The following is a 20,636-nucleotide window of genomic DNA, read 5'->3' on the forward strand; positions in this document are numbered from 1 at the left end:
GGTTGGGGTGGAGGCTGTAAGTTCCACCCTACTAATCATGTGGCTAGTTCCCCTGGCAACTAGCTTCCCATCCTTAGGGGCTTTCCAAAAGTCACCTTAGTAATATCAACTCAGGTCTGATTGAAGGGGGCTTGTTATGAATAACAAGACATTCCTTTCACTTTTATCTCACTTATCACTTAGGAAATTTGAAGAGTTTTAAGAGCTCTGTGCTAGGAATGAGAAGACCAAATATGTTTTTCTTATCATAAATTACAATATCACAGTATCTATTAGATATCTAAGTGTAATTATCACAGGTAGTAGGACATGAAAGTTTGGGGACAGGGAAAAGTGACTTTTTAAAATGTTTTTAACAGGGAGAGCAAAGGAGAAAGGGCTTATAGAGAGGTTGATCAGGGAATAAAGATATAATCGATAGAACAAACTCTCTTGTGGACTGACATTCATAAGAAACTGGCGTGTCCTTTATAATCATTGAGAAATAGAATTAGTGTATTGGCTGTTCATGTTCACTGTATGCTCTTCCTGTCAGCAAACCGACAGGAGAATCCAAATCACAATCAGAATATCATTTGAGCAAAGCATTAGAAATTAGAAAGGAAGTCAGATGGGCTCAATGGCTAGTGTCTTATAAGATGATATGTTGTGGTTATTTTCCTGTATTGCCTACAGAAGGTTGCTTCAAGAGTCATTTTGAGGAGATGGGCTCGTTTCACTTTACTTTCACTTTAAGTAGAATTTTAAAATACTGGGCATTTTAGTAAAATTCTAAATTGAGTTTTATCCTTTTTTGGAAAGAAGACATGCAGTGATGAATGTCAATAAAATAATTTATAAGATTCATCATTATTTTTGCACCTAAAAGAAAGTAGAGTATGTTTATTCAAATTAGCAGTTTATTGACCTTGTTTAAAACTATTTTTTCTTTTTTTCTTTTTTTAAAGAAATGGCTGCAAGCAACTGACCTCACTAGAGAAGTGAACCAACATTTGGCTTACTATGTACCCAAAATCTACTGCAGGGGTCCCAACCCTTTTCCACAGAAAGAAGACATGTTGGCACACCAAGTTTTGTTGGGACCAATGGAATGGTACCTTTGTGGTGAAGATCCTGAGTTGGGATTTTCAAAACTTGAACAAACAAATAAACCTTCTCATCTTTGTGGTCGCGTTTTTAAAGTGGGAGAACCTACATACTCCTGCAGGTAAGATATTGTCATTTTCTTTCTTTCCTTGTCTTTACTTGACTTTTTTTTTCCTGAAACCTTACGTTTTTGTTTTCAAATTATGAAATATCAGTATTATATATATGTATATATGTGTGTTAGTTTCCACAACAAATATATATGTTTTAATAAATTATTATAAACAAATATTATATAATTATTTTCCAGGTCAAGATATAGAACATCACCAGCATTCCAGAAACCCATTGTATTCTTTCTTCCTCCCCCATAATTAGCTCCTACCTTGACTCTTGTAATAATCACTTCCTTGCTTTTCTTGATGGTTACAGTGATTCTTTTTGATGTTCGAATTATCCTACATTTGGCCTTTGAGAGCCCCATCACACTAGCTTCTTTGTCCTTTTCACATGCCTTTATTAGTTTTTGAGTGCCTCTTTGCTTTCTGGCATAAGATGTCCACACCTCACTTTGTACTTAACTCTGACCCATATGTAGAATCAGCCATTTATGCAGGGAATTTCCTTTTAGTTGGGAATGTTAGTTAGAAACCATGATCTGGGTGCTATATGTACTTACTGCTACTAGGTTGAGTTTTTTTTTTTTGATTTCTTGTTGAGAATTAAGTATACAAGGGTAGAAGATGGAGAGGAAAGTGCTCTGTCTCCCTTTATGACTATCTACTCCTGTTTCTCAGAACTAATCATTGTTAACATACTTTTATGTGTCCTTCCAGAAATTTTCTATGCATATACATGCCCACATATGGGGCTATCTTAAACACACACATACGTAGACATACATTGAAAAGGAAATATGTTAGCTATACTGGGCTAAATTTTCCTTTCTCTATTTAACAAAATCTTGACCTTGACATCTGTCCATATTAGCTGATATAGCTAGGTAATATTCCATTGTTTGGATATACTATTGATAGAGTCATTTTTTTTCTTAAGACTTTTTCCCATACAACTTAAAATTAATAAGCTTAATTTTGGTTAAGACCTCCGGGTGTCTATTGTAATCTTTCTTTATCAGCGTGGTTAGAATACCGATAGAGATCTTTTTATATATTGAAAGGCTGTTAGATCTAGTTTTTTGTCTATACAGAAACCTCTTTGAGTCCTTTATTGGTGTTTGGAGCAATAGATCTAGTTCAACCTCATGATTTGAGAAAACTGAGATCCAACTGTTGTAGTACCATCCTTTGTAGCAAAAAGATCCAGTTCCAAAGAAGGCATTTGTATGTCATGTCTTTTAATCTTCAATCTGGAATGTTGCCTCGGTTTTTCTTTGACTTTCATGACTTTCATTGACACTTTTGAAGATTACAGGCCATTTATTTTGTAAATGTACATCAACTTGGGTTTGTCTGATACTCTTCATGATTAGAGTCAGGTTGCCTCTTTCACAGAAATACTGCAGAAATCACATGTTCTCATTGTATCCTATCTAGTAGTATATGATTTTGATTTGGTTCAATAACTCTTAAGTTTGATCACTTGATTAAGGGGATTTCTGCAAGGCTTCTCCACTGTAAAGTTATTCTTTTTCCCTCTTTAATCAGTAAGTATTTGGTGGGGAGATACTTTGAGACTATTAAATATCCTGTTTCTTATCAATGTTCAGTTTTTTAATTTATTTATATCAGTATATGTTCATGGAGCTCCATTATTCTTGTGGTCAAAATTGTTCTAGATTTGACCAGTGGGAGGCCCTTCAGTCTGTCTTTGTTCTTTTTCATGTCCCCATCATTCTTTGAGCACTTCCTTTTTCTTTCTGACACAAGATATTTTGGACACATCTTGGGCTTTTCCCTACCCCAGCCCTGAAATCAACCATTTCTCTAAGGAGCCTAGTTCTTTTTTAGTAGAGATTAATGTTCAGAAATAAGATACTAAGTGTGCCTGTTGCCATTGGTATGTCACTAATCCCAGGCCCTGTCAGTGGATCTGTGTATCTGTAGGTCCCTCTAGTTCCAGTCCAACACCACAGGATTCTTTCTTGTTTTCTTCCTTTGCATATTTTAACTCCCTTCTCTGCTGATGTCATATGTGTCTATGTGTGGGTCCATCCCAGGGGAGAACAGGTTGGGTGCAGGTTTGAATGCTTTGTAGGAAGGCCTTGATTAAATTGACAGAGTTCTGAGAGCTTCCATTACTAGAAGAAGAAGGAGGAAGAATTGTGTTTTCAACAGTGTTCATGGACTAGGCTTTTGGGAGTTCGGAGGAGTAGAGGTGGGATGACGGGAGGAGGAGTATATCTATCCCCTCAATGAAAGTGGTGCACTGAAAAGCTGTTTGCCTGTACTTGAAGATTAAGTGTGCCTAAAGGATTTGTGGATGAAACCAAGTCAGGGATGATCTCAGCAGAGTTTTCCTGTATGTGCCTGGTGGAGTTTGGACTTGGATGTGTCAGTCTGGAGTTTCTTTGAGATATAAAATCATTTCACTAGAGCGTGGAGGTATAGGTTAATCCATTCATACCTATCCTGGGACTCTAACTGTATATTTAGAGGATGTATGGAATTAATGAAAAGGAAGGCACCTTGGGTAAGGGGATTGCCTCATGGTTTGAGGAGAGAATTTTCATTTTCATGACATCATCTAAAGGGTCACAAGGATACATTTATTAAGGATAGAGAACACCAAGAACAGCATTAGCCACTGCTTTTTAAAAATTGACTTGAAAAACTAATATAATAGACAAAACATGTATTTGGTTATGTCTCTCAAGAGGTACAAAAGTATATGCCATGAAAGGTACCCTCTCCCACTCGTCCCTTAATTTCCCTGTTCCCTTATCCAGAAGTGACCACTGTTACTAGTTTCTTGTGTATTCATCTAGATATCATATGAATATCTAGATCCAAACATTTATACTTTTTTCAGTAAATGCTAGCATACCACATAAACTGTTTTCATCTTGCTTATTTCATTTAAAATTTGTCCTTCAGATTGTTATATAACATATATAGAGAGAGCTGACTTTGTCTTATCTTTTTAATGGCCGGTTATTATTCTCTTGTATGGATGTTCTGTTCTTTACCTACTTGTCTTCTATTAGTAGACATTTAGGTTGTTTCTGGGACTATAAATAATACTGCATTATTATACTTTGTGTGTGTCTTTGTGCACGTGTAGAAGTATATACACAGGATACATTCCTAGAAGTAGAATTTCTGGGTCGAAGGATGCATGCATTTATTTCCTTTTAACAGCCAGTAGCAAAAACTTACAAAATGAAAAGGAGATACAATATGCTAGTTGGAGGAGGAAAGGCAGAGTGGAGGACAAACAACAGAAACTGCTATAGTTATGATGGAAGAGATTAGAAAATGTCTTTCAGCCAGCCTTATGAGGGGAAGAAACCGGGGAGCAGAGGATAGGCTGTGGCAGCCAGAAAGAAGAGGCAGATTGGCCAATTCCCTGAACTATTGAAGAAAGAAAGCAGTATCTGGGGACTTGCACTTGGACAGACAAGTAGCCTGGAATGGGGGAGAGGGATATAATATATGATGGCCCCACTAGGACTCAAGTTTGAACCAGACTCTTAGAGGATATTTCTAAACTTTGTTGTGACTTGAAGTTGGCCACCTCCAGGTTAAGGGCCCAGACTTCCACAAGACTGTCTAAAATACAACTGCAAGTTTGGGGATCCCCAGAGCCATCCTCAGTTCTCATCAGCTGGCTACAAATTTCAGGCATCTCCATAGACTACTTGAGGTTGCATAATTCACTAGAACAACTCACAACTCAGGAAAATGCTGCACTTATGATTAAAGTTTTATCATAGCAAAAAGACACAAATCAGAACCAGCCAAAGGGCAAGATTTCCAAGTGCAAAGTTTTTGTTGTCCTCAGTGACATGTTATTATCCTCCTGGCACATTAATGCTTGAGAACACACAGAGTATTGCCAACCAGGGAAGCTCACCCAAGCTTAGGTGTCCAGAGTTTTTATTGGGGCTTCATTATACAGGCATGATTAATTGAATCATTGCCCACATGACTCAATATCCAGCTCCACTTCCCTTCCCAGAGGTGGGGCTAATATTATGTGCCTGAAAACCCCAGCCCTCTAATTACGTGGTTGGTTTTTCTGATATGGCCAACCTCCACTCTAAGTTATCACATTAGTATAAACTTTCAGATATGTGGGGGAGGGGTGGGAGCATGACTAGCAAAGACACTGCTATCACATGGGAAATTTCGAGGATTTACAGGTTACCTCCTAGGAACCCTAGACAAAGGTCAGCCAGATTCTTTATCACACAGTTGTTGAGAAGGTAAATGAGGTCCTTTGTGTAGTGCTTTCCACAATACTTGGTACATAGTAAACTCTTAGTAAATGGCCATGCTGGGGTCCTGAGGATGAATGTCTTATGTTAAAAGTAGGTGTTCCGGGCTTCCCTGGTGGCGCAGTGGTTGAGAATCTACCTGCTAATGCAGGGGACACGGGTTCGAGCCCTGGTCTGGGAAGATCCCACATGCCGCGGAGCAACTGGGCCCATGAGCCACAACTACTGAGCCTGCGCATCTGGAGCCTGTGCTCCGCAACAAGAGAGGCCGTGATAGTGAGAGGCCCGCGCACCGCGATGAAGAGTGGCCCCCGCTCGCCGCAACTGGAGAAAGCCCTCGCACAGAAACGAAGACCCAACACAGCCAAAAATAAATAAATAAATAAATAAATATATTTAAAAAAAAAAAAAAAAAAGTAGGTGTTCCCATGAAACCCTAGGAACCTGATAAAATGACAATGGAGTCTATTACTTGGAAAGATGAAATATGGTTGTTGGAATTCTGGGAGAGTTTGTAAACTAGACCCTTCAGGATAAAGGTGACTTATGTCTATAGGGTGGAGGTTTTCTTTAACCAGAAAAAATGATATTCAGGAGTGTTTTATGTTTAGTACTTAGAAAAGGAATCTGTGAAGGGAATTAGGTTAATTTTTCTGTTGTTTGTTCATTGTTTCTAAAATTGTGTAGGTCCCAAATTATCTCTCTGAAGCCTCTGTGATGTCAGAAAAAGCTGTGTTTTCAGGCAGTGGACTAATGTTTATATTTGTCTGTACTTAGTTCTCTATTAGGAAAAATGTAATCAAACCTGTCACTTGTTATTTCTTTTTAAATAGAGGTGGTTGTTTTTTTGTGTTTTTTTTAATATCTTTATTGGAGTATAATTGCTTTACAATGGTGTTAGTTTCTGCTTTATAACAAAGTGAGTCAGCAATACATATACATATATCCCCATATCTCCTCTGTCTTGCCTCTCCCTCCCACCCTCCCTATCCCACCCCTCTAGGTGGTCACAAAGCACTGAACTGATCTCCCTGTGCTATGCGGCTGCTTCCCACTAGCTATCTGTTTTACATTTGGTAGTATATATAAGTCCATGCCACTCTCTCACTTCGTCCCAGCTTACCCTTCCCTCTCCCCATGTCCTCAAGTCCATTCTCTACGTCTGCGTCTTTATTCCTGTCCTGCCCCTGTGAGGTGGTTGTTATTAGGGGCAATCATCTTAGTGTTGATGTTGATCATAGCTATGTATATTTTGACATCTCATAACCATTAAGAAAAATAAAATACTAGTAAAATATGAAATCATACTTTGGTGTATGGTTTACATTTTAACTTAAACTAAGTTAGATTTAGTTCCATTGTTTTTGTTGTATAGTTAAATTAAAAACATTCTTTTTTAACATTTAAAAACTTACTGCGTGAGTGTTATAGATTACCAGAATTTGGGGTTGGGAGTTATGCTGCCATCAGTTAGGAATATTCTTAGCATATGTTTCCAGATAGTACTTTATGATGCTTTATTATAAACTTTATTAAACAGTTTTGCTTGTTTAACTTTTTTTAACTCCGATTCTGTCAATAATGATGGATGAGGTTATGCTAAAAATAACAAACAACCCTACAATCTCAGAGACTTTAAATATCCAAAATACATTTATTATTCAGACTGTGTGACCAATTCAGATCAGTGGGGGTGATGAGTGGAGGGTTCTACTTTAGGTAGTTACTTCATACCATGTAACATCTCCATAAAGTTAATGTTTTTAGGGTTCACCACAGCAAGGGAAGAGGAGGGTCTTGCACAGCAAATAAATTGCTCTGGCTCAGAAATGATGACAATGCCTACATCCCTTTAGCTAGAACTAGTTAGAAGGCCTCTGTCCAACTGCAAAACAGGGCAGGGAGGTGTAATTCTCCTATGTCTGGAAGAGATGCAAACTTGGAAGTGGATGAACATTAGAAGTGTTTTCAGTGATCTTCAGGGTTTGGGGGTTATTTTTCCTCCCTCACAGAGTTGTTAGGATAAAATGAGATAATGTGTATAAAAGCACTTGGGGAACTATAAGGAATTTTTGTATGTAAGATTTTTTAAGCCGAATACTCAGTCTTAAAATACATTACTGAGCCATGAGTAATAAATACCTTAAGCAGAGGGATAGAGATGGTTTCATTCCTTTTCTGTTTGGAAATATAAAGCTCTAATATGGAAGAACCACTTATTTCTAGTAAGAAGAGTTGTTTGTTAGTTTCTTGCTTTTGAAAAAACTTGAACACTTGATCTCTTTTTAGGAGAGTTCTATTTTAAGACTGGTTTTTTTTTTTTTTGGCTGCGTTGGGTCTTCATTGCCGCGTGCGGGCTTTCTCTAGTTGCGACGAGCAGGGGCTACTCTTCGTTGCGGTGCGCGGGCTTCTCATTGAGATGGCTTCTCGTTGCAGAGCACAGGCTCTAGGTGCGTGGGCTTCGGTAGTTGTGGCACGCAGGCTCAGTAGTTGTGGCTCGCGGGCTCTAGGGCACAGGCTCAGTTGTGGCACACAGGCTTAGCTGCTCTGTGGGATCTTCCCGGACCAGGGCTCAAACCCGTGTCCCCTGCATTGGCAGGTGGATTCTTAACCACTGCGCCACCAGGGAAGTTCCTAAGACTGTTTCTTTTTAACATGAATGGTCCAGAGATTGAAATGAATGCTGTGTTAGTTTAAAAAATATTGGTTACCTCTAATTATGGATGTGACACATGAATGAAATTATACTGTATGTATTGTAAATGTGGCTTTTTTTCATGAAACAATTTGTCTAAGAGATCTTTCCCAGTCAGTATATATAAGTCTACATCATTCTTTTAACTGCTGTATTTCCATAGTACGGACAGGCCATGATTTATTTGATTGCCCTATTAATGAAATTAGAAATCGGTAAATTTTAGGATTTTTTTTTTCTGTAGCAAACTGCACCACAAAGAACATTGTGTACCTATTTGTACACATCTCTTTTTATACCAGTTTCAGTATTTTCCAAGGGAGATACCTAGAAATAAAATTTCAATGCTGTGTATTATTACTGTGGCCTTCAATATATTGGAATTTCCCTTGTCTACCTTGCTCTCTCCAACCTAGGAAAATAACAGGGAGTGGGAAGTTGATATCTCCTAGATAGGTTGGATTCCTGTGGTTGTCTAAAATGAATCTTGTATTCTTTGTTTGGATATTTGTGATCATTTTTATTTATTTATTTTTTATGCACCAGTTTGGTGCAAGATCGAACATAGGAGTATGTGGGGTATAATATCAACTTTACACGTATGCCTTTGTCCAGATGTTAGGAAATAATAGAGGTATGAATAGATTACTGGTAATCCTTTCGGATAAGGAGACTTGGATTTATATCACCAAAATTTTCCTATTGATACCCTATTTGAGTTCTTTATTTTTTAGGGGAAAATTTACATATTTCAAAAGGCACAAATCTTAATTGTACATTTTTGACAATAGTTAACCTCATGTAACTTACATCCTCCCAAGATAGAGAACATTTCCATCTAACTAGAGATATCCTTGTTAGCAGCTCCAGCCCTTAGGTAACCACTATTCTGATATTTTCACCTTAGATTAGTTTTGTCCATTCTAGAACTTCATCAAAATGAAATCATACTCTTTGGTGCCTGGCTTCTTTTACTCAGCATAATATATATCTGATTCATTCATGATCCTATGATTATTAGAAATTGTTTCCATTTTTATTGCTGAGTGGTTGTCCATTGTATGAGTGTATTGTAATTGCCCATAATCCATTGTACTACTGATGAACATTTGAGTTGTTTCAATTTCAGGGTATCATAAATAAGGCTTCTATGACTTCTTTTTTATCAGCTCATTCTACTTTTTGGTAGGTATTTTAAATATTTAAAGCTAAGGAAAATGGTTTATTTCATGAATCATATCAGCTTATGCCAACATTATATTAAATGCAACATATTAAAGTATTAGGCATTATTATTTTGTACTCAGCTATAAATCTGTGTGTTTAAAATACCAAATAAGGGAATTCCCTGGCGGTCCAGTGGTTGGGACTCCTCACTTCCACCTCAGGGGTCACAGGTTTGGTCCCTGGTTGGGGAACTAGATCCCGCATGCTGCACGGCACAGCCAAACAATAAAAATAAGATAAGATAAAATAAAATAAAATACCAAATAATAAATCTTGCACTATTAAAAATCTTCAGCTTTTTATGAAACATTTAGGAATATTAAGACACCATTAAGATAGGCTTTTCTAGACCGTTATCTAAGAGAGGACACTCTTAGCTGACTACAACCGTTTGCAAAACAAGTCTTTTTGTGGACATATATTTAAATATTCATGGATAAATCTCCAGGAGTAGAATTGCTGTGTCAAGGGGCAGGTAGGTATATGTGAACTTGATAAGAAACGGCCAAAACTTTTTCTAAAATATTTTTTTGTTCCCACCAGTAATGTTCCACTTGCTCCATATTCTCACCAACATTTGATGTTGTCAGTCTTTTAAATTTTAGCTGTTCTATATAGTGATATCTCAATATGGGTTTAATTTTCTCTAATGACTAATGATGTTGGTGCAATTTTGCATGTGTTCTTTGCCCATTTAACTAATGAAGTTTTTGTTCAAGTCTTTTGTCTGTTTTTTATTGGCTTCTTTATATTTTTTATTACTGAGTTTTGGAGTTCTTTATATGTTCTGTTTCTTTGTGTTTGTGTGTGTTTTTTTTTTTTTTTTTTTTTTTTTGCCGTGCTGTGCAGCTTATGGGATTTAGTTCCTCAACCAGGGATTGAACCTGGGGTCTTGGCAGTGAGAGGGCAGAGTCCTAACCACTGGACTGCCGGGAATTCTCTGGAGTTCTTTATGTGTTCTGGTACAAGTCCTTTGTCAGACATGTTTTGTGAATATTTTCTCCCAGTCTGTGACTTGGCCTATATGGTGTCTTTTTTTTTGGCTGCATTGTGTCTTCGTTGCTGTTCTCAGGCTTTCTCTATTTGCGGCAAGTGGGGGCTACTCTTCGTTGTGGTGCGGTGGCTTCTCTTGTTGCAGAGCACTGGCTCTAGGCGCGTGGGCTTCAGTAGTTGTGGCACACGGGCTCAGTAGTTGTGGCACACGGGCTTAGTTGTTCCATGATATGTGGGATCTTCCCGAACCAGGGATCGAACCCATGTTCCCTGCATTGTCAGGCTGATTCTTAACCACTGGGCCACCAGGGAAGTCCCTGTATGGTGTCTTTTGATGGCAGGGGTTTTCAATTTTGATGGAGTTTTAACTTACCAACTCAAATTTTATGATGATTGTTTACTGTGTTAAAGAAATGTCTGCTTTCTCCCAGATGGCAAGGACATTCTCTCGGTTTTCTTATATAAACTTGGAAATTTTAGATTTTATTTGTGGGTCTGTGATCTGTTTCAAAACTAATTTTTTTTTGTATGGCTTGAGGTGTAGGGGTTGAGTTTCATTTACTTACTACATGTGGGGATCCAGTTGTTCTAGCACTGTTTATTCTTTTGCCCATTGAATTGCTTTGGTACCTTATCAAAAACCATTTGCCCATATGAGTGCGGGTGTATTTCAGAACACTCTAATCAATTCCATTCATTGATATGGCTGTTCTTATGCCAATAACCACATTAACTTGATTACTGTAACTTTGTAGTAAACTTTGAGTTGATTCCATTTTTGTTCCTTTAAAGTTTCATTTGTCTGTTTCAGATCCTTTACATTTTATAAATTTTAGAATTAGCTTGTCAATGTTTATTTTTAAGAAAGACTGCTGAGATTATAATCAGGATTGCATTGAATCTATAGATCAATTTGGGAAGAATTGACGTTTTAACAATATTGAGTTTTCCAATCCATTAACATCTTATATCTTTCCATTTATTGAGGTCTTCTTTAATCTCTTTTAACCATGTCTTTTGTTTTTATGTAGAATTTGTACATACCTCTAAGTATTTTATGATGGTATTCCTTCTTCTTAGTTTTAGTTTCTTAGTTTTAATTTCAATTTTCTTCTGTGAATGTAAAGAAATACAGTTGGGTTCTGATATTGATCTTATGTCCTGTGACATTGCTAAATTCGCTTAGTAGTTCTAGTAGTTTTTATCTTCTGGTTTTTGTTCCTTAGGATTTTTGCATAATTGTGTCCTCTCTGAATGGACAGTTTTATTTGTTCCTTTCTGCCTTTTATTTTTTTGTGCCTTATTGCACTGGTAAAAGTAGGACATCCTTGCCTTGGATGGGAGGTATTCAGTCTTTTACCGTTAAGTATGATGTTAGGTATAGTTTTCTCATATACACCCTTATCTCATTGAGGACTTTTCCTTCTATTCCTAGTTTGCTGAGTGGTGTTTTTGTTTGTTTGTTTTTTGTTTTTTTATAAATGACTGAATGTTGTCAGGTGCTTTTATTACATCTATTGAGATTGTCATAATTTTCCTTTTTTATTCCATTAATGATTGCATTGACTGATATTTTTCCAAATGGTTTTCATTACTGAGATAAACTCTACTTGATTATTATGTATTGTAACTTTTATATATTGCTGGATTCAGTTTGCTAGTGTTACATTAAAGTGTTTTTTGTGTCTGTACATTTCATGGATTACAGACACAAAAAAACCTTAATATAACACTGTTACTTATAACATAAATCTGTCAGAACAGCAAGTGCAGAGAATGGGGCAAGCTTTCAGGTTGCTTGATTCAGTGGCTCAGTCATATCATTCAGGGCTCAGCTTCCTTCTCCCTGTCCTCTGCCGTTGTTTTTTTAAAAAAAATATTTTAATTTCATTGGAGTATAGTTGATTTACAGTGATGTGTTAGTTTCAGGTGTACAGCAAAGTGATTCAGTTATACATACACATATATTTTTTAGATTCTTTTTTCATATAGGTTATCACAGAATATTGAGTAGAGTTTCCTGTGCTATATAGTAGGTCCTTGTTGGTTATCTGTCTTTTATATAGTCGTGTGTGTATGTTCATTCCAAGCTCCTGATTTATCATCACCACCACCCCCCACAACACGTTTCCCCTTTGGTAACCATAAGTTTATTTTGGATATCTGTAAGTCTGTTTCTGTATTGTAAATAAGTTCATTTATATGTTTTTTAAAAATTAAAAAAGAAAATATATAAGCCTGTCACTTTCTTGTAATGTCTTCATCTGGTTTTGGTAGAGCAGAGTTATGCTGGCCTTATAAAATGAATTGAGAAGTATTCCTTTTTCCTATATTTTTGAAGAATTTGTATAAAATTGGTATGAGTTCTTCCTTCAGCATTTGAAGAATTTTCCAGTAAAACAAACCACTAAGGCCTGGTATTTTCTTCAGATGAAGTTTTTGATAAATTTCTTTGATACTTACTAGAGTTATTTAGAACTTCATTTCATCTTGTGCAATTTTGGTACACTGTACTTTTCAAGAAATATGTTTCACTGTATAATGTCAAATTTATTGACATAGAGCTGTGCATATTTCCTTATGCTGTTGATATCTGTGGTATCTATAGTGAGGTTCCCTCTTCCATTCTGATATTAGTAATTTCTGTTTTCTCTCTTTGAAAAGATTAATAAAACGGATTAAAGAATCAGTTTTTGGCTTTGTTAGTTTTCTTTTTTATCTGTTTTGATTTCTACTTTTATTCTTCTTTCTACTTACTTTTGATTTAATGTGCTCATATTTTATTCTTTAATCCATGGGTTATTTAGAAGCGCATTGTTTAATCTTCATATATTTGAGACTTTCCTAGATATCATATTGTAATTGGTTTCTAACACAATTAAAGTTCTGTAAGGTTGCAATCTTTAAATTCATTGAGACTTGTTTTATGACTTAGCAACATGGTCAGTCTTGTACATTCCATATGCACTTGAAAAGAAGGTGTATTTTGCAGTTGCTGGATGAGTAATCTATAAATGTCAATTAGGACAAGGTGGTTGATTGTGCCATTCAGGTCTTCTATACTTACTGATTTTTACGACTGGTTCTTTCAATTACTGAGAAAGGGGTATGAAAATCTCCAAATGTGATTGTGGATTTGTTTACTTCTTTTAGTTCTATCAGTTTGTTTCCTGTATCTAAAAGCTCTTTTATTAACCACATACATAGATATTTATAATTGCTATATACTGATATATTTTATCATTATGAAATGTCAGTGACCTTTATTAATTCTTGTACTAGTCCTTGTCTTAAGGTCTATTTTGTCAGATGTTGATATAGCCACTCCTTTCATAACATATCAGTGTTATATATATTTTTTACCTCTTTCAGTGGTTGCCCTAGAACTTGTGATATATTACAGCTAACCCAAGTCCACTTTGGTTGCCTGAGAAAGTTTTCCTTTCGCCTTCACTTTTGAAGGATAATTTTGCAGGTACAGAATTCTAGGTTGGTAGGCATTTTTTTCAACACTTCAAACATTTCACTCTGCTTTTCTGTTGCTTGCATGGTTTCTGAGGAAAAGTCAGATGTAATTCTTATCTTTGCTCTTTTGTAGGTAAGTTGTTTTTCTCCTCTGGCTTCTTTTAGGATTTTTTCTTTATCTTTGATTTTCTGTAGTTTGAAAATGATATGCCTAGGTACAAGATTTTTTGATGTTTATCTCACTTGATGTTCTTTGAACTTCCTGGATTTGTGGTTTGGTGCCTGCTATTCATTTAGGGAAATTCTCAATAAATATTGTTTTCAATATTCTGTTCCTTTCTCTCGTTCCTCTCTTTTTTGTATTCCTATTACACATATGTTAAACCTTTTGTAGGTGTCCCATAGTTCATGGATATTCTGTTGTGTTTTCCTTCTAGTCTTTTTTCTCTTTGCTTTTCAGCCTTAGAGCTTTCTTTTTTCCCCCAAGACGTATATTTAAAGGTTTGTTTTTTTTTAACTTTTTATTTTATACTGGAGTATAGCAGATTAACAATGTTGTGATTGTTTCAGGTGCACAGCAAAGGGAATCAGCCATACACATACACATTTCTGTTGAGATATCCTTGAGCTCAGAGATTCTTTCCTCGGCTATATCCAATCTACCAATTAAGTCCATCAAAGTCTTTCTTCATTTCTGTTTCAGTGTTTTTGATCTCTGGCATTTCTTTTTGGTTCTTTCTTAGGATTTCAGTCTCTGTTTATATTGCCCATCTGCTCTTGCAAGCTGTCTACTGTAGCCATTAGAGCCGTTAGCATATTAATCATAATTGTTTTTAATTCCAGGTCTGGTAATTCCAATATCTGAGTCTGATTTTGATGCTTGCTCTGTCTCTTCAAACTGTATTTTTTTGTCTTTTCGTGTGTCTTATAATTTTTTCTTGATCGCTAGGCATGTGATATACTGGGTAAAAGGGATCTTGTAAATAGTCCTTTAATAATGTGGTGGTACAAACATAGAGAACAGACTTGTGGTTGCCAAGGGAGACGGGGGTGTGAGGGAGGGAAGTGTTGGGAGTTTGGGCTTAGCAGATGCAATCCTATTGTATATAGGATGGATAAACAACAGGGTGTTACATTATAGCACATGGAACTATATTCAATATCCTGTGATAAACCATAATGGAAAAGAATATGAAAAAGAATATATATATGTATAACTGAGTCACTTTGCTGTACAGCAGAAATTAACACAACATTGTAAATCAACTATACTTCAATAAAATTTTTTTTAAAAAAAGCATCTGCTAGAAAATGTATAACAGAAAAAAAAATAACGTGGTGGTAATGGGTCAGGGAGTAGAAGCATTCTGTAGCCATGTGATTAAGTCTCAGTCTTTTAGTGTGCCTGTACCTCTGAGCTATGAACTTCACATGTGTTTCTCAGTGCCCCTGCATTCCCCCTTTAGTTGGGACAGGATGGCTAGAGCGGGCTGGAATTGGGTATTTCCCTTTTTTCAGGTCAGTTTGACTGATAATACCCCAGCAGGTTAGGCTCTGATTAAATAGTTTCTTCTGCAGGCAGACTTTGTTAAGAACAGAATGCTCTGGAATATTTCAAAGTGGTTCCTTTTACCCTTCTTCTGCTGGAAGCATGAGAGAATTTTTCTCTGATATTCACTGTGAGAACCTAGTAGAACTCCAGGAAATTAAACTCACTAAAGTGTGGGACCCCCAATGACCGGGTCGCTGGAATTTTTTTTTTTTTTTTTTTTTTTGGCTGTGTTGGGTCTTCATTGCGGTGCACAGGCTTCTCATTGCGGTGGCTTCTCTTATTGCGGAGCGCGGGCTCTAGGCGTGCGGGCTTCAGTAGTTGTGGCACGCGGGCTTCAGTAGTTGTGGCTCACGGGCTTCAATAGTTGTGGCTCACGGGCTCTAGAGCGCAGGCTCAGTAGTTGTGGTGCACGGGCTTAGTTGCTCCACGACGTGTGGGATCTTCCCAGACCAGGATTGAACCCGTGTCCCCTGCATTGGCAGGTGGATTCTTAACCACTGTGCCACCAAGGAAGTCCCCCTGGAATTTTTAATTTTTCAAACTTGATCACACTGAGCCTTCAACAGTTGGTTAATTACAGTTCGTGTTTCCCTACCTCAGCACTGGTTCCTGTGGAGGTTTGTGCTAGTGGCTTTCTGCTCTCATAAGTTGTGATTCTCTGTATTCACCTGTTGGTCTCTCCAATTTTGGGGTTAGCAGTTTGCCCTATGACTTCACTTGTCTTACAGATCTAAGAAGAGTTGTTGATATTTCAGTTTGTTCAGCTTTTTACTGTTGTTAGGACAGTGGCGACCTCCAAACTTCTTACATGCTGGGCTGGAAACTGCAAGTCTGTGCTCATTTTTTTAAAGCATATTTTCCTGAATATAGAATTTTGGGTTGATACTTTCTTTTCCTTTTCAGTGTTTTAAAGATCCTGTTCCACTCCTGACCTCTATGATTTCTGATGATAAGTCAGCTTTTATTAGCATATCTATATTCCCTTATGTGAAATGTGTTGGTTTTCTCAAGCTGCCTTCAAGATTTTTACTTTATCTTTGAATTTTAACAGTTTGATTATGATACGCCTAGCTATATGTTCTTTGTATTTATCTTCTAGGGGCTCCTTGAGTTTCTTGGATCTGTAAGTTGATGTCTTTAACCAAATTTGGGAAATTTAGGTTACTATATCTTCAAATATATTTTCTGCCTTGTTTTTGTCACTCTTGGAACTCCAGTTACAGTATAATTGAGGGACTCTAATTAGTACAGCAGTGCATATGTATAACCTATCAATATAAACTTATTAATATAAATATATATGTAATATGAGTATATTTACATATAGATAGATGGTGCGTGCTCTAAACATTTTAATAAAAGGGATCCATGATCAAGAGAGTTTGGAGATGGGTGCTTTCACCAACCCCCAAGTTACCGTTAATATAATGGCATTTAACAACTGGTACAGTAACTATGCACATTTGTCTTTTCTGTTAAATGATGGGCTCCTAGAGGACAAGCCACTGGCTTTACTTTTCTTAATAATTATATAAAAATATAAAGACAGTGGTTCTCAGATTTTTAAAAATCCAAAAATGTTACCTGTGAGAGGCAAAGTAAAACAGAAAGTCGCTAAAAATAGGAATAGAAACAGTGGAGAAAAATATACCAGGCAAAAAATACGATACAAAAGAAAGCTAAAGTAGCAGTTTTCATATTTGACAAATACAATATTTATGGTAGAAAACGTAAGGGACACAGAAAGACAGCCCGATTAAAAAATGGGCAAAGGATTTGAATAGACATTTCTCTAAATGCTCGGGTTGGTTATAGTTGCACAACCTTGTAAATATATTAAGAACCACTAAGTTGTATACTTTAAGAAGGCAAATTTTACAATACGTGAATTATATCTCAATTTTTTAAAAAGTGATCTGTATATTTGGTCTTAAAGGCCAAACCTCACTTAATTCTCAAGGCTTAGAGCCATGCAGATTGTTCTCCCACTATATGTATTGCAAAAAAAATTAGAAACAAATAACAAAAGAGTAGGTTAAACAAAGTTTGGGAACTAACATTGCTAACATTAAGTAAAAGAAAATCACTGAAATTACTGAGGAAATTTAGAAACAGAACTGAATATAAGATTACAGGTTGTAATTTTGGGGACATAGCTAAAGTAGTATTTATAAGGAAATGTATAACTTTAAAATGTTTGCCAAAAAAAAGAAAGGTTAAAAATAAACTATACAAACATACATTTCCTGGCTGTGTCTGCTGAAAGGGCCTAGAAACAATGAAACTACCATAGCAGTGAGCATACCCGGTACCCAAATACTGGTTTCTAAATACCATTGTCCAATAAAAAGAATCAGAGTTCCATGGAGGAATGATTGATTCCAGGGCTGGGACAAGGAAGATAAAAAATAAGCCTGGAACATGTTATGTTGCCAGAGGTAAGAAAGTGCTCAAAAAGGAACAGGGCCTGTTGAAAGGGCATGGGGACCAAACTGAAAGAGTTCCCAATGGCCACAGCTAAAACAATTTGGGTAACAAAATAAGTAATGATAGTATTAAATTATAACCCATAGAATAAAATAAATATCCATGAGTCCATACTCTTTGAGTAAATAAACAGGAGAGAAGGGATGTTTTCAGTAGTTTTCCTGTATTGAAGAGTTACAGTTAATAAATAAAACAGAAAATCACCATTAGGCAAATAACACAGTAATAATTGTAGTCTAGATCCATTGGTAGATGCTAAAGCTAGTGGGTGAAATTTTGAGGAGAAATAGGAGGATGTTTGCATAGTCACAAAATATCTCCCCAAATATATTTAATTACAAAAGGAACAATAACAACTTTACAGTGAAGAAATCCAGCAGACACCATCTTAATGAGGTGAGCAAAGGTAACATCACCAGTAATAAAACATATCAAATCAACACGTGCCCCTTGTTATGATGCACTGAGAAAGACACAGCATCATTCCTCTGGTGTTTTTGCCAAAAATGCATAACTCAGTCTAATCATGAAAACATCAGAAACGCAAATTGTGGAACATCTGCAAGATAACTAACCAGTACTCTTCAAAAGGGTTATGGTCTCAAAGTCAGGAAAAGACTGAGGAACTGTCAGTCTTTTGGAGATTAGAGGAGATTAAGGAGAAATGACATCTAATGTAATGTGGGAGCCTGTGTTGGATCCAGAAGAGAAAAAAAGGACCTTAGTGGGAAAACCAATGATATTTGAATAAGGTCTGTAGTTAATAATATTGTACCAATGTTTTTGGTACAATTTCCTTGTACAATTTCCTTGTACTATGGTTAACATTAAGGAAAGCTTGGTAAGGGTGTAAAGGAACTCTACTATTTTTGCAATTTTTCTATAAATAAAATTATTTCAAAGATAAAAAAGAAAAATAAACAAGGTAAACATTGAGTTCAAGACGTTTGTAGAAATAGAATTGAGCACATTCAAAGGAAAAAGAAGAAAGGAAATAAAAAGATCAGAAAATGAAGCAAAAGTAAAAAGTTGAGATACTTTTTGGAATTGTTAAGGTAGTTTTCTGAGAAGACTGAGTAAGAAAAGAGAAGATGCACATATGTAAAATTCAGAATGAAGATTGAGAAGTACACTCACTGCATTCCTTTTAGTGATGTCATTTCTTGCCGAAGCTGGGTCCTCTCCATTGTTGTGATTAAAAAGCAAATACCTGTGGAATAAGAAATGAGGGTGGTGGTATCCAGTCTGATTCTAAGATGTGAGAAATTGTGCGGTGCCTAACAGGTACTAAGTTCTTTGAGTCTAACTGTTTGATAAATAGAATGATTAGGTGTTTCATTTGGTCTAGTGATACCCTGAAAGAAACTGTTGAGACACTAAAGATGCTATGAACTAAGAAAGTTTGACAACCTCTGAAATATGAGAATTACGAATAAGTAAATGCTAAAAAAAAAAAATTGAAAATGTAGATGAAATGGATAAATTTGTAGAAAAATGATAGGCAACTTGAATATAGTATGAAAACATTGGAATGGTAATCAAAGATCTTCCCTCCCAAAAATCGCATACCTGGATGACTGTGTATGGGTGAGTTCTATCAAATTTTGAAGGAACAGTTAATTCCTTTCTTAAACAAGTTACTGCAGAAAAGAGGGAAAAAGTGAAAACTGCCTAACTCTTTATGCGGCTACTTAATAAGCTTGATTTGAAACCCTGATAAATTCAAGAGGAGACATTATAAAGCCTTTTCCCTTACTAATGTAAATGAAAGGGATCCTAAATAAAATATTAGCTGTCTGAATCCAAGAATATACTAAAAGAGTGATGCATCATGATCAAACGGAATTTAGTTCAGGAATCCAAAGATAGTTCATCTTTAAAACAATTATTGATGTAATTCACCATTTTAATAGTTGAGAAAAGAAAAGTGTTTTTCTGATTTGATTCAGAAAAGCATTTTATGTATTTCAATTATTGTTTGTGATTTAATTCTTAGCAAACAAAGAATATATAAGGGAACTTTATTGAGTATTTGTGTATTGGATTTTTAAAAGTTTTTTATTATAGACAGTTTCAAACATAATAAAGGTAGGGTGAGTGGTACAATAGACGTGACAGGTAATAATCATTGCTCAGCTTCAGCAATTATCAATATATGGCAACTCTTTTTAATCTATATACACACACATACACTCTCATACACTTTTTTCCTGCCCTGCTAGATTATTTTGAAGCATATTCCAGACAACATGCTCTTTTTAATCAATACTCAATATGTACCTTTTTTCTCTATAACCATTAATATCCTAAAATAATTAACACTAATTCCTTAATATTATCTGCTGTCTAGCAGAGTTGAAATTGTCCTGATTGACTCATAACTGTGAATTCAGAGTTCAAAGTTGCATTTGGCTGTTATTCTTCATTTTTTCTTTTAAACTGTAATAGCTCTTTTACCTCTGTCCTTCCTTCTTTTTTCCATTATGTTACTAAGAAACCAGGTCATTTGTCCTATGGAATTTTCCACATTCTAGATTTGGCTGATTGTGGCCCCATGGTGTTGCTTAAATGTTTCTTTTTTCCCTATCTTTCCTCAAAACAGGTAGTTAGGCTTGATTAACTTCTATTATTGGGGGGGTGGATAATAGTTTCATAATTATTGATGCATAACTTTTTTTTTTAAGGGAACTTTATTATTTTTATTTATTTATTTATTTATTTTTGGCTGCATT

At 35.9% G+C, this 20,636-nt stretch overlaps 1 protein-coding gene across 6 annotated transcripts in view; it reads left to right on the forward strand.

The window, feature by feature from the left end:
* UBR2 (ubiquitin protein ligase E3 component n-recognin 2) overlaps nucleotides 1–20,636 on the forward strand; it is a 116,960-nt gene that overhangs the window by 9,089 nt on the left and 87,235 nt on the right. For all 6 annotated transcript variants that reach the window (XR_009009536.1, XM_007197860.3, XM_007197858.3 and 3 more), the window contains exon 2: nucleotides 948–1,207. Coding sequence is in view for 5 of the 6 variants with exons in the window: in XM_007197860.3 (XP_007197922.2) it covers nucleotides 948–1,207 (260 nt within the window). In the remaining variant the exon portion in view is untranslated. The remainder of the gene's footprint in view (nucleotides 1–947; nucleotides 1,208–20,636) is intronic.

The sequence above is a fragment of the Balaenoptera acutorostrata genome, chromosome 10, assembly GCF_949987535.1.
Source record: "Balaenoptera acutorostrata chromosome 10, mBalAcu1.1, whole genome shotgun sequence".
Lineage (NCBI taxonomy): Eukaryota > Metazoa > Chordata > Mammalia > Artiodactyla > Balaenopteridae > Balaenoptera > Balaenoptera acutorostrata.